Genomic DNA, 12,405 nt, shown 5'->3' with positions numbered 1-12,405 from the left:
AGGAGAAGATTACATTTGTATATAATTGCTTGTGTTAAAGCAGTCTTTGCTGTATTAAGGAAATAGAAATAAGGGCAAAGTAAGAAATAACCCACCCATGGAAATTTCTGGAATATTAATCTTTCAGCTTCTGCAGCCTAGGTGATTCAGTTGTTGACTGTGCTAGCGGTTAAGAAGGAATTTTCTCCTGCATAGATTCAGGCTGCTACCTTGATCCTTACCAGCCAGCAACAGTCGAAATGGCCATCATTCTTCTGTACTCACATTTTGAAAGTCAACACCAGCACCTAACTCCACCAAGAGTTTAGCCAGTTCTGTATCTTTTTTTCTGCAGCAAACGTGCAAGACTGTGTCACCATTGTCCTGAAAAGTAAGTCAGAAAATTAGGTGCAGTTTATTTTCATCTTAAAGTACATATGCTTAAAATTCATGATCCTGCAATTTCCACTGAAATAAACAACCAAGTGAGTCGATCACAACAGCAAAACGCAGTGGAGGCTGAAAATATGAAACAAAAACAGAAAGTGCTGGAAATACTCAGCAGATCAGGCCGAGAGAGAAAAAAAGTTAATGTTTCAAGTCAATAGCCCTTAAGTCTGTTTCTCTCTCCAGCCATGTGTGCCCAGAAAGAATTACAGATGACTGATTTTTGAGTCACTTGATAATACACTGGATGCCAAGAGTGTTAGAGCTCTGTAATATGCAGAATTTTATATATTTATTGAAGGCAATGGAAATAAGAATCATGAGAGATGCATGAGGAGCTGTGATTCACTAGCACTCATTTTGTACTAAGACACAAAGTCAAATGGATTCCATATAATCTACAAATCCAGTTCAAGCCTGGCAGAAACAGTGCAAGTCATCTTCAAACCAAAGAGAGCAGCAATATGAAATTTGCTGCTATTGTGCTTGTTATTAGATACAAAGATTGCCTGAGGCAAACAGCACAGGACTCCCAGAAGAACAACACTAAAAGACAGACAAAAACAGAATTATCTGGAAAAACTCAGCAGGTCTGGCAGCATCGGCGGAGAAGAAAAGAGTTGACGTTTCGAGTCCTCATGACCCTTCGACAGAACTTGAGTTCGAGTCCAAGAAAGAGTTGAAATTTTAGCTGCTTTAAGGTGTGGGGGGTGGGGGGGGGGGGGGCGGGGGGGCGGAGAGAGAGAGAGAGAGAGAGAAGTGGAGGGGGCGTGTGGTTGTAGGGACAAACAAGCAGTGATAGAAGTAGATCATCAAAAGATGTTAACAACAATAGAACAAAAGAACACATAGGTGTTAAAGTTGGTGATATTATCTAAACGAATGTGCTAATTAAGAATGGATGGTAGGGCACTCAAGGTATAGCTCTGGTGGGGGTGGGGAGAGCATAAAAGATTTTAAAATATTTAAAAATAATGGAAATAGGTGGCAAAAGAAAAATCTATATAACTTATTGGAAAAAAAAGGAAGGGGGAAACAGAAAGGGGGTGGGGATGGGGAAGGGAGCTCAAGACCTAAAGTTGTTGAATTCAATATTCAGTCCGGAAGGCTGTAAAGTGCCTAGTCGCAAGATGAGGTGTTGTTCCTCCAGTTTGCGTTGGGCTTCACTGGAACAATGCAGCAAGCCAAGGACAGACATGTGGGCAAGAGAGCAGGGTGGAGTGTTGAAATGGCAAGCGACAGGGAGGTTTGGGTCATTCTTGCGGACAGAACGCAGGGGTTCTGCAAAGCGGTCGCCCAGTTTAAGTTTGGTCTCTCCAATGTAGAGGAGACCACATTGGGAGCAACGAATGCAGTAGACTAAGTTGGGGGAAATGCAAGTGAAATGCTGCTTCACTTGAAAGGAGTGTTTGGGCCCTTGGACGGTGAGGAGAGAGAAAGTGAAGGGGCAGGTGTTGCATCTTTTGCGTGGGCATGGGGTGGTGCCATAGGAGGGGGTTGAGGAGTAGGGGGTGATGGAGGAGTGGACCAGGGTGTCCCGGAGAGAGCGATCCCTACGGAATGCCGATAAGGGGGGTGAAGGGAAGATGTGTTTGGTGGTGGCATCATGCTGGAGTTGGCGGAAATGGCAGAGGATGATCCTTTGAATGTGAAGGCTGATGGGGTGATAAGTGAGGACAAGGGGGACCATATCATGTTTCTGGGAGGGAGGAGAAGGCGTGAGGGCAGAGGGCGGATGCGCGGGAGATGGGCCGGACACGGTTGAGGGCCCTGTCAATGACCGTTGGTGGAAAACCTTGGTTAAGGAAGAAGGAGGACATGTCAGAGGAACTGTTTTTGAAGGTAGCATCATCGGAACAGATGCGACGGAGGCAAAGGAACTGAGAGAATGGGATGGAGTCCTTACAGGAAGCTGGGTGTGAGGAGCTGTAGTCGAGGTAGCTGTGGGAGTTGGTGGGTTTGTAATGGATATTGGTGGACAGTCTATCACCAGAGATTGAGACAGAAAGGTCAAGGAAGGGAAGGGAAGTGTCAGAGATGGACTACATGAAAATGATGGAGGGGTGGAGATTGGAAGCAAAATTAATAAATTTTTCCAAGTCCTGATGAGAGCATGAAGCGGCACTGAAATAATCATCGATGTACCGGAGAAAGAGTTGTGGAAGGGGGCCGGAGTAGGACTGGAACAAGGAATGTTCCACATACCCCATAAAGAGACAGGCATAGCTGGGGCCCATGCGGGTACCCATAGCCACACCTTTTATTTGGAGGAAGTGAGAGGAGTTGAAGGAGAAATTGGTCAGCGTGAGAACAAGTTCAGCCAGACGGAGGAGAGTAGTGGTGGATGGGGATTGTTCAGGCCTCTGTTCGAGGAAGAAGCTAAGGGCCCTCAGACCATCCTGGTGGGGGATGGAGGTGTAGAGGGATTGGACATCCATGGTGAAGAGGAAGCGGTTGGGGCCAGGGAACTGGAAATTGTTGATGTGACGTAAGGTATCAGAGGAATCACGGATGTAGGTGCGAAGGGACTGGACAAGGGGAGAGAGAAGGGAGTCAAGATAACGAGAAATGAGTTCTGTGGGGCAGGAGCAAGCTGAGACGATTGGTCTACCGGGGCAGTTCTGTTTGTAGATTTTGGGTAGGAGATAGAAGCGGGCCGTCCGAGGTTGGGCGACTATCAGGTTGGAAGCTGTGGGAGGGAGATCCCCAGAGGAGATGAGGTCAGTGACAGTCCTGGAAACAATGGCTTGATGTTCAGTCATGGGGTCATGGTCCAGGGAGAGATAGGAGGAAGTGTCTGCGAGTTGACGTTCAGCCTCCGCGAGGTAGAGGTCAGTGCGCCAGACAACAACAGCACCACCCTTGTCAGCGGGTTTGATGACAATGTCACGGTTGGACCTGAGAGAATGGAGTGCAGTAAGTTCAGAGAGAGACAGGTTAGAATGGGTGAGAGGAGCAGAGAAATTGAGACGACTAATGTCGCGCCGACAGTTCTCAATGAAAAGATCGAGAGAAGGTAAGAATCCAGAGGGAGGGGTCCAGGTGGAGGGAGAATATTGGAGATGGATAAAAGGATCCGTTGAACTGGGAGAGGACTCCTGCCCAAAGAAGTGAGCCCGGAGACGAAGACGGCGGAAGAAGAGTTCAGCATCATGCCGAGCCCGAAATTCATTGAGGTGAGGGCGTAAGGGTATGAAACTAAGTCCTTTGCTGAGCACTGAACGTTCAGCATCGGAGAGGGGAAGGTCAGGGGGTATAGTGAATACACGGCTGGGGTTGCTCATGTTTCGAACCCACCCAGGATTACAGGTATCTCCGGGACATAAAACGTTTCTCGGACTGCTGTTCCCGTCACATTCTGAAATCCACACTCAGTGCCATGCGCCGCCATATGAACACACTCGACCTCTCCCTCCAGCAGCACCGCCGTACCCTTTTTCAAAGCTGCGCGTGCCCCCAGTTTAATTTTATTCTTCTGCTCATACGACGCCTCAACAAGAAACTTTTTCTCTTTCTCTCAAGTGCTAAGGAACGCAAGCTCCAACAACTCATCGACACCAACACCCATCTAGGACCCTCCACCCCTGCCCGTCCCTCCGTCCCCACCCCATCTTCCAATCCCAACCCCAGCCGTGTATTCACTATACCCCCTGACCTTCCCCTCTCCGATGCTGAACGTTCAGGGCTCAGCAAAGGACTTAGTTTCATACCCTTACGCCCTCACCTCAATGATTTTCGGGCTCGGCATGATGCTGAACTCTTCTTCCGCCGTCTTCGTCTCCGGGCTCACTTCTTTGGGCAAGAGTCCTCTCCCAGTTCAGCGGATCCTTTTACCCATCTCCAATATTCTCCCTCCACCTGGACCCCTCCCTCTGGATTCTTACCTTCTCTTGATCTTTTCATTGAGAACTGTCGGCGCGACATTAGTCGTCTCAATTTCTCTGCTCCTCTCACCCATTCTAACCTGTCTCTCTCTGAACTTACTGCACTCCATTCTCTCAGGTCCAACCGTGACATTGTCATCAAACCCGCTGACAAGGGTGGTGCTGTTGTTGTCTGGCGCACTGACCTCTACCTCGCGGATGCTGAACGTCAACTCACAGACACTTTCTCCTACCTCTCCCTGGACCATGACCCCACCACTAAATATCAAGCCATTGTTTCCAGGACTGTCACTGACCTCATCACCTCTGGGGATCTTCCTCCCACAGCTTCCAACCTGATAGTCGCCCAACCTCGGACGGCCCGCTTCTATCTCCTACCCAAAATCCACAAACAGAACTGCCCCGGTAGACCGATCGTCTCAGCTTGCTCCTGCCCCACAGAACTCATTTCTCGTTATCTTGACTCCCTTCTCTCTCCCCTTGTCCAGTCCCTTCCCACCCACATCCGCGATTCCTCTGACACCTTACGTCACATCAACAATTTCCAGTTCCCTGGCCCCAACCGCTTTCTCTTCACCATGGACGTCCAATCCCTCTACACCTCCATCCCCCACCAGGATGGTCTGAGGGCCCTTAGTTTCTCCTCGAACAGAGGCCCGAACAATCCCCATCCACCACTACTCTCCTCCGTCTGGCTGAACTTGTTCTCACGCTGAACAATTTCTCCTTCAACTCCTCTCACTTCCTCCAAATAAGAGGTGTGGCTATGGGTACCCGCATGGGCCCCAGCTATGCCTGTCTCTTTATGGGGTATGTGGAACATTCCTTGTTCCAGTCCTACTCCGGCCCTCTTCACAACTCTTTCTCCGGTACATCGATGATTACTTCGGTGCCGCTTCATGCTCTCGTCGGGACTTGGAAAAACTTATTAATTTTGCTTCCAATCTCCACCCCTCCATCATTTTCACGTGGTCCATCTCTGACACTTCCCTTCCCTTCCTTGACCTTTCTGTCTCAATCTTTGGTGATAGACTGTCCACCAATATCCATTACAAACCCACCAACTCCCACAGCTACCTTGACTACAGCTCCTCACACCCAGCTTCCTGTAAGGACTCCATCCCATTCTCTCAGTTCCTTCGCCTCCGTCACATCTGTTCCGATGATGCTACCTTCAAAAACAGTTCCTCTGACATGTCTTCCTTTTTCCTTAACCGAGGTTTTCCACCCACGGTCGTTGACAGGGCCCTCAACCGTATCCGGCCCATCTCCCGCGCATCCGCCCTCACGCCTTCTCCTCCCTCCCAGAAACATGATAGGGTCCCCCTTGTCCTCACTTATCACCCCACCAGCCTTCGCATTCAAAGGATCATCCTCTGCCATTTCCGCCAACTCCAGCATGATGCCACCACCAAACACATCTTCCCTTCACCCCCGCTATCGGCATTCCGTAGGGATCGCTCCCTCCGGGACACCCTGGTCCACTCCTCCATCACCCCTACTCCTCAACCCCCTCCTATGGCACCACCCCATGCCCACGCAAAAGATGCAACACCTGCCCCTTCACTTCCTCTCTCCTCACCGTCCAAGGGCCCAAACACTCCTTTCAAGTGAAGCAACATTTCACTTGCATTTCCCCCAACTTAGTCTACTGCATTTGTTGCTCCCAATGTGGTCTCCTCTACATTGGAGAGACCAAACGTAAACTGGGTGACCGCTTTGCAGAACATCTGCGGTCTGTCCGCAAGAATGACCCAAACCTCCCTGCCGCTTGCCATTTTAACACTCCACCCTGCTCTCTTGCCCACATGTCTGTCCTTGGCTTGCTGCATTGTTCCAGTGAAGCCCAACGCAAACTGGAGGAACAACACCTCATCTTGCGACTAGGCACTTTACAGCCTTCCGGACTGAATATTGAATTCAACAACTTTAGGTCTTGAGTTCCCTTCCCCATCCCCACCCCCTTTCTGTTTCCCCCTTCCTTTTTTTTCCAATAAATTATATAGATTTTTCTTTTGCCACCTATTTCCATTATTTTTAAATATTTTAAAATCTTTTATGCTCTCCCCACCCCCACCAGAGCTATACCTTGAGTGCCCTACCATCCATTCTTAATTAGCACATTCGTTTAGATATTATCACCAACTTTAACACCTATGTGTTCTTTTGTTCTATTGTTGTTGACATCTTTTGATGATTTGCTTCTATTAATGCTTGTTTGTCCCTACAACCACACCAACCCCCTCCACTTCTCTCTCTCTATCTCTCTCCCCCCCACCCCGCCCCTCCCCACACACCTTAAACCAGCTTATATTTCAACTCTTTCTTGGACTCGAACTCAAGTTCTGTCGTAGGGTCATGAGGACTCGAAACGTCAACTCTTTTCTTCTCCGCCGATGCTGCCAGACCTGCTGAGTTTTTCCAGGTAATTCTGTTTTTGTTTTGATTTCCAGCATCCGCAGTTTTTTTCTTTTTAACTAAAAGACAGACAGCAGCTTTACTAAATTTCAAACTACAATTAAAGGATGCGCAGTACCTTATAAAGCTGAGGGTCTCTGGGGGAAAAAGGAATTGGGTGTGCACTTGAAGTGCTGTAACCTACAAATCAATAGCTGGACAGTGGAATTAGACTGGAGAACTGTTTCTTGATTGATGCAGACAAGATGGGCTGAATCCCTAGGACACAAAAATAGGAGCAGGAGCAGAGCACACACAGCCCATCAAGCCTGCTCCACCATTGAATGTGATCGTGGCTGATCTTGGGCTTAAATTCCACTTTCCCGCTGGCTCTCCATATCCTTTAATTCCCTGAGAGAACAAAGATCTGTCTATTTCAGCCTCAAATATTTTCATTGAAGGAGCATCTACTACCCTCTGGGGTAGAGAATTCCAAAGATTCACAACACTTTGAGTGAAGAAATTTCTGATTATCTCAGTCCTAAATGATCGGCCCCTTATCCTGAGACTGTGCCCCCACTCCCCACTCAGGGTTTTAGATCCCCCAACCAGAGGAAACAATCTCTCAGTGTCTACCCTATCAAGCACCTTCAGAATCTTGTATGTTTCAATGAGAGCACCTCTCATTCTTTAAACCTCCGGAGAATATAAGCCCAACTTACTCAGCCTCTCATCACAGAACAATCCCCTCAACCCAGGGACCAACTTAATTAACTTTCGCTGTACCTCCTATAGTGCAAGTACATCCTTCCTGGCCTCCTTCTGTGCTGTAAAATTTATTTTGAACTCAGTACTTGCACCTAAATTATTACATTTCTAACTTCTTCCAGTTCTGATAAGAGATCATTGATTAGAAATGTTAACTCCCCTCAAGTGCTGCCAGACCAGCTGAGTGTTTGTAGTATTTTCTGTTTTTATTTCAGATTTCCAACAACTGCAGTATTTTTCTTTTTAGCCATTGAACAAAACATCCATTTCCTCAATCAGCAATTTAAATACCTTGACAGCTCGAGAGAAGACTTCAGAATACAACCCAGCCAAAGTGTGCAAAATGATTGTGGTCTGCTATATGTTGCCTAAACTCAACATTGAGAAGAGGCTACATGTTGGATTCAAGAAAGAACACGCCTATTTCATGAACATAGAAGATGGGGGAATTCTGACTCCCAAGACAAAAATGAGTTTGCATTAACAGGGGAGATCGGGGTCAAATCTTCCAGTTAAGGTAATTAGGAACATCACAGGATATAGTTTTATCTTCAGCATCCCCAGCACAGAGCTTTGTGCATTGGGAACATGCATTGGGAAGGTGGATGTGCTTGGCCCATGATATTCTTCCCTTTGGTGGCAAGCCTTAATGTACACAGCTCCAAAAATATCTGGCCCAGAACTTTGCTCATTTATACCTTCCTTTGCGCCCTGAGCTGCAGATCGGCATTAACACTAAGCAGCTCCTTGCAGACTGCGATGTTACCGATTTCAACGCTTAGAAACAATGGGATGCAGCCATCCTGTGGAAAGAAAAAAAGCAAGTGAGACCTAGGAAAGAAAGAATGTCGAACAAAAAGAATTGTACTTATATCACACCCTTCACAATGTCAGGATGACCCAAAGGGCTTCACAACCAATGAGGTACTTTGGAGGTGTTGTCACTGTTGTAATGTAGAAACCATGACAGCCAATTTGCACACAGCAAGGTCCTACAAACAGCAACGTGATAATGACCAGATCATGATCTTTTTTTTCAGAGATGTTGATTGAGGGATAAATAATAGTCAGGATCATGGAGAGCACTCCCTGCTCTTCTGCAAATGGTGCCATGGGATCTTTCACATCCTCCTGAGAAAGCAGACAAGCCCTCAGTTTAATGTCTCACCCAAAACTTGACATCTCCAGCAGTTTTGCCCTCCCTCAGCACAGCACTGGGGTGTCGGCTTTGATTCAGCTCAGGTCCACGAAACGGTACCTCAACCTCCTGGCTCTGAGGCAAAAGTGGTACCAACTGAGCCAGTGCTGACAGACATATGTTAGGAAGCAGGAGAGGAAGAAAATTATGCATCATCAGACTATTTAATTAGTGTTTTTTTAGGTATTAGCAATGACAGTTAGGATGATATCCCTGGTGATTATTAAAAATAAATTCATGGCTGTGTTAAAGTTTCACCCCAAATTTGAATACTGTTAATAACCTCACCAAGTGTTGTAATCTTGTAAAACTCAGGGCCTTTGGAAGTGATATTTTGAGGAACTGGTACTTTTATAATTGCTAAATTATTATAGGAATATTGGAGCAGGAGTAGGCCATTCAGCCTATCAAGCCTGCTGTGTCATTCAATATGATCATGGCTGATCATCCATTTAAATGCCTGTTTCCCTACACTATCTCCATATCTCTTTATGTCACTGACATTTAGAAATCTGTCATCTCTTTTAGTCTTGGGAGCATTGCTTTTTCTGATGTATAATAATGATCTGGACCTTGGTGTATGGGGCACAATTTCAAAATTTATGAATGACACCAAACTTGGAAGCATTGTGAACTGTGGGGAGGGTAGTGTGGAACTATATCAAAAGGATATAGTGGCCAATGCAGAGAAATGTGAGGTGATTCATTTCGATAAGAAGAAGAGACAATATAAAATGTTGTATAAAATAATAAAATTATGGAGAGACAATGTAAAATAAAGGGTACAATTCTAAAGAGGGTGCAGGAGCAGAGGGAACTGAGTGTACATACGTGTATGTCATTGAAGGTGGCAGGACAAGTTGAGAGAGAGTAAGGAGGTTGTGCTGAACTTGTTTAAGATGCTGGGTGGAATTTTCTGTGCCCGTTGGCGTTGGGTGTGTTTGGTGGCATGAGCGGACGATATGGCGCAATCGGTTTCACAACGCTGTGAAACTAGTTCGCGATTATCCGCTCGACCCGCCGAAGGCAGGCCCCGTTTCCCACTATCGGATGTCGGGAACCTCATTGTAATACATCAGCATATAATTATCAGGCTAGCCCGCTGGAACCGTCCCGTTTTCCGCCCCCCCCCCCCCACCCCCCCCCACCCCCCCAACCGCTGGATTATCCATCCACATCGGCGGGAAAGCATGCCAACCATGTTTCATAGCTGCACATAAAAGGCGTGTACCTGGCTGCCTGCACTTTGAGGGGAACTCGGAGGCGAGTACACAGTGCATCGCTCACCAGGGTCGCCACCTGTTGGACTGCAATCTGGAGGGGCGCTGGGGAGGGTCGGAGTGAAGGGCAGCCCAGCCATTGAGGTGACCTGTAGGCAGGGGTGGCAAGGGCAGCCCAGCTGTTCAGGTGACTTGTGAGGGTTCAAGGGCAGCCCAGCTGTTGAAGTGACCCGTGGTGGGGGGGGGGGTGGGGGGGCTTAAGGGCAGCCCAGCCATGAGGTAACCAATTTCAACATTTAGAAACAATGGGATGCAGCCATCCTGTGGAAAGAAGAAAAGGAAGTGAGACCTAGGAAAGAAAGAATGTCGAACAAAAAGACTTGTACTTATATCACACCCCTCACAATGTCAGGATGACCCAAAGGGCTTCACAACCAATGAGGTACTCTGGTGGTGTTGTCACTGTTGTAATGTAGAAACCATGACAGCCAATTTGCACACAGCAAGGTCCTACAAACAGCAATGTGATAATGACCAGTGATGTTGATTGAGGGATAAATAATAATCAGGATTGAGGAGAGCACTCCCTGCTCTTCTGCAAATCGTGCCATGGGATCTTTCACATCCACCTGAGAGAGCAGACAAGCCCTCAGTTTAATGTCTCACCCAAAACTTGACTACCCTCCCTCAGCACAGCACTGGGGTGCCGGCTTTGATTCAGCTCAGGTCCATGAAACGGTACCTCAACCTCCTGGCTCTGAGGCAAGAGTGGTACCAACTGAGCCACTATCCTATGCGCGGGGGTGCAAAGGTAGCCCAGCTGTTAAGGCGACCTATAGGGAGATGTTGTGGGAGAAGGGGGTGGTGGTGGTGGTGGGGGGCGGGGGCGGAGTGCAAGGGCAGCCTAGCCATTGAATATAATGTACAAGCATTCGGGGTGGGGGGGATGGGAGGTGGGGGTAAGATAGGGTGGGCGAAGGAAGTGGAAGGAAACCTGTTAAAGGTGACCATCCCTCCGCAACTGAGACAGTTCAGATGTAGCCAATTGATATGATTGGAGTCAGCTCCTAGCTTTTCTGCCCACTCAAGCAACGCAGAGGCATCAAAGTGCCAAGTGCAGAACAGTTAGATGACTGCACAATCTCCTTGCTAAAGCTGGCCATGGAGCAGTCACTGCTGGAGGTGCGCCCAGGCCCTTGCAATGTCAGCATCCCGGTTTAGATCAGTCTCCCCCATGGTTCAAGCTAACAGTACAGCCTTGCAGTGCGGGTTAGGAGAATGCCTACACCAGAGCTGAGAGCGCAGCATGTAGTCCAATGGGCAAAGCTGCCACCACTCTGACGATTGGAGTGGAGCGGAGGTGGTGGGGTTTCAGGTAGACATGCAGCGCACTCATCTCTGGCCATCCAAGTGGTGGCCAGCACTCTCCAGGAAGCGTTAAGGAGCCATCACACTTAACCAGGACAGGTCCTCAGTACACCCATGCTAACCCACTTCTATCCTGCAGGAAGACTACATCAGGATCACGGAGCCTGGTGAGCAAGCTGTATGCCTGATGGCCTACAGAGAACGAAGACGATGAAGGAGGAGAGTGACTGAGGTGCCTAGCTGCACAGGGACACGGTTCCACACACACACACCAATGAAGAGCTACACTGAGCCGTCGCTGGTCATTGCCTAGCGACACCCAGGGTCTATAGACGCCACCTGCAGATGACCGAGAACCATTGTCGCCGAAGACTTCACATGTCTAGGAAACTGGTCGGTCATATCTGCCAGCTACTGCAGGATAAGGTGCCACGGGGACATGGAGGGCATCCACTGCCAGTGGCTGTAAAAGTGACAGTGGTGCTTAATTTCTACGCCTGTGGCTCCTTTCAGGGTTCCACAGGTGACCTCTGTGGGATTTCACAAGCATCCACCCACAAATGCATCCATGAGGTCACAGATGCCATCTTTGGCAAGGCACACAGCTTTGTGCATTCCACCCGGGACCTGGACAGCCAGGATGCAAGAGCAATTGGATCCACCCAGATCTTGGGTTTCCCATGGATTCAGGGTGTGATTGACTGCACTCATGTGGCGCTCAGATCTCCGTTGCAACACATGGTGATCTACATCACCAGGGGATTCCATTCACTGAATGTGCAGCTGGTGTGTGACCACCAGAAGCGTATCCTGAAGGTGTGCGCATGGTTTTCAGTGTCCACAGAGGCTGCAGGGTTGGCTCCTCGGGGACAAGGGCTACCCGCAGAGGACGTGGCTGATGACACCCATGCGGCGGCCTCAGACTGCAGCAGAGCGAAGGTATAACAAGGCTCATGCTGCAACTCACAACTTCGTGGAGCAGACCATCGGGATGCTAAAATTGAGGCTCCGGTGCCTGAACCAGACTAATGGAGTCCTGCAATACAGTTTTCAAAGGGTCGTCGTCGTCTGATGCACCCTTTACAACCTGGCGCTGCAATGGGGAGAAGAGCTGGCTGAGGAGGAGATGGAGGAGCTGGAGATC

The 12,405-nt window shown here is 48.5% G+C and overlaps 1 protein-coding gene across 1 annotated transcript in view; it reads right to left on the bottom strand.

The window, feature by feature from the left end:
• Positions 1 to 12,405, bottom strand: part of trpn1 (transient receptor potential cation channel, subfamily N, member 1) — a 326,508-nt gene that overhangs the window by 166,489 nt on the left and 147,614 nt on the right. Inside the window, exons 6-7 of the mRNA XM_041189307.1 lie at positions 8,174 to 8,278; positions 265 to 363 (exon numbers count right to left, since the gene is read on the bottom strand). Coding sequence (XP_041045241.1) covers positions 265 to 363; positions 8,174 to 8,278 — 204 coding nt within the window. The remainder of the gene's footprint in view (positions 1 to 264; positions 364 to 8,173; positions 8,279 to 12,405) is intronic.

This window comes from Carcharodon carcharias, chromosome 6 (assembly GCF_017639515.1).
Source record: "Carcharodon carcharias isolate sCarCar2 chromosome 6, sCarCar2.pri, whole genome shotgun sequence".
Taxonomy (NCBI): Eukaryota; Metazoa; Chordata; class Chondrichthyes; order Lamniformes; family Lamnidae; genus Carcharodon; species Carcharodon carcharias.
Note: the sequence above shows the minus strand (reverse complement) of the source record. Positions and strands in the feature narration are given on the sequence as shown.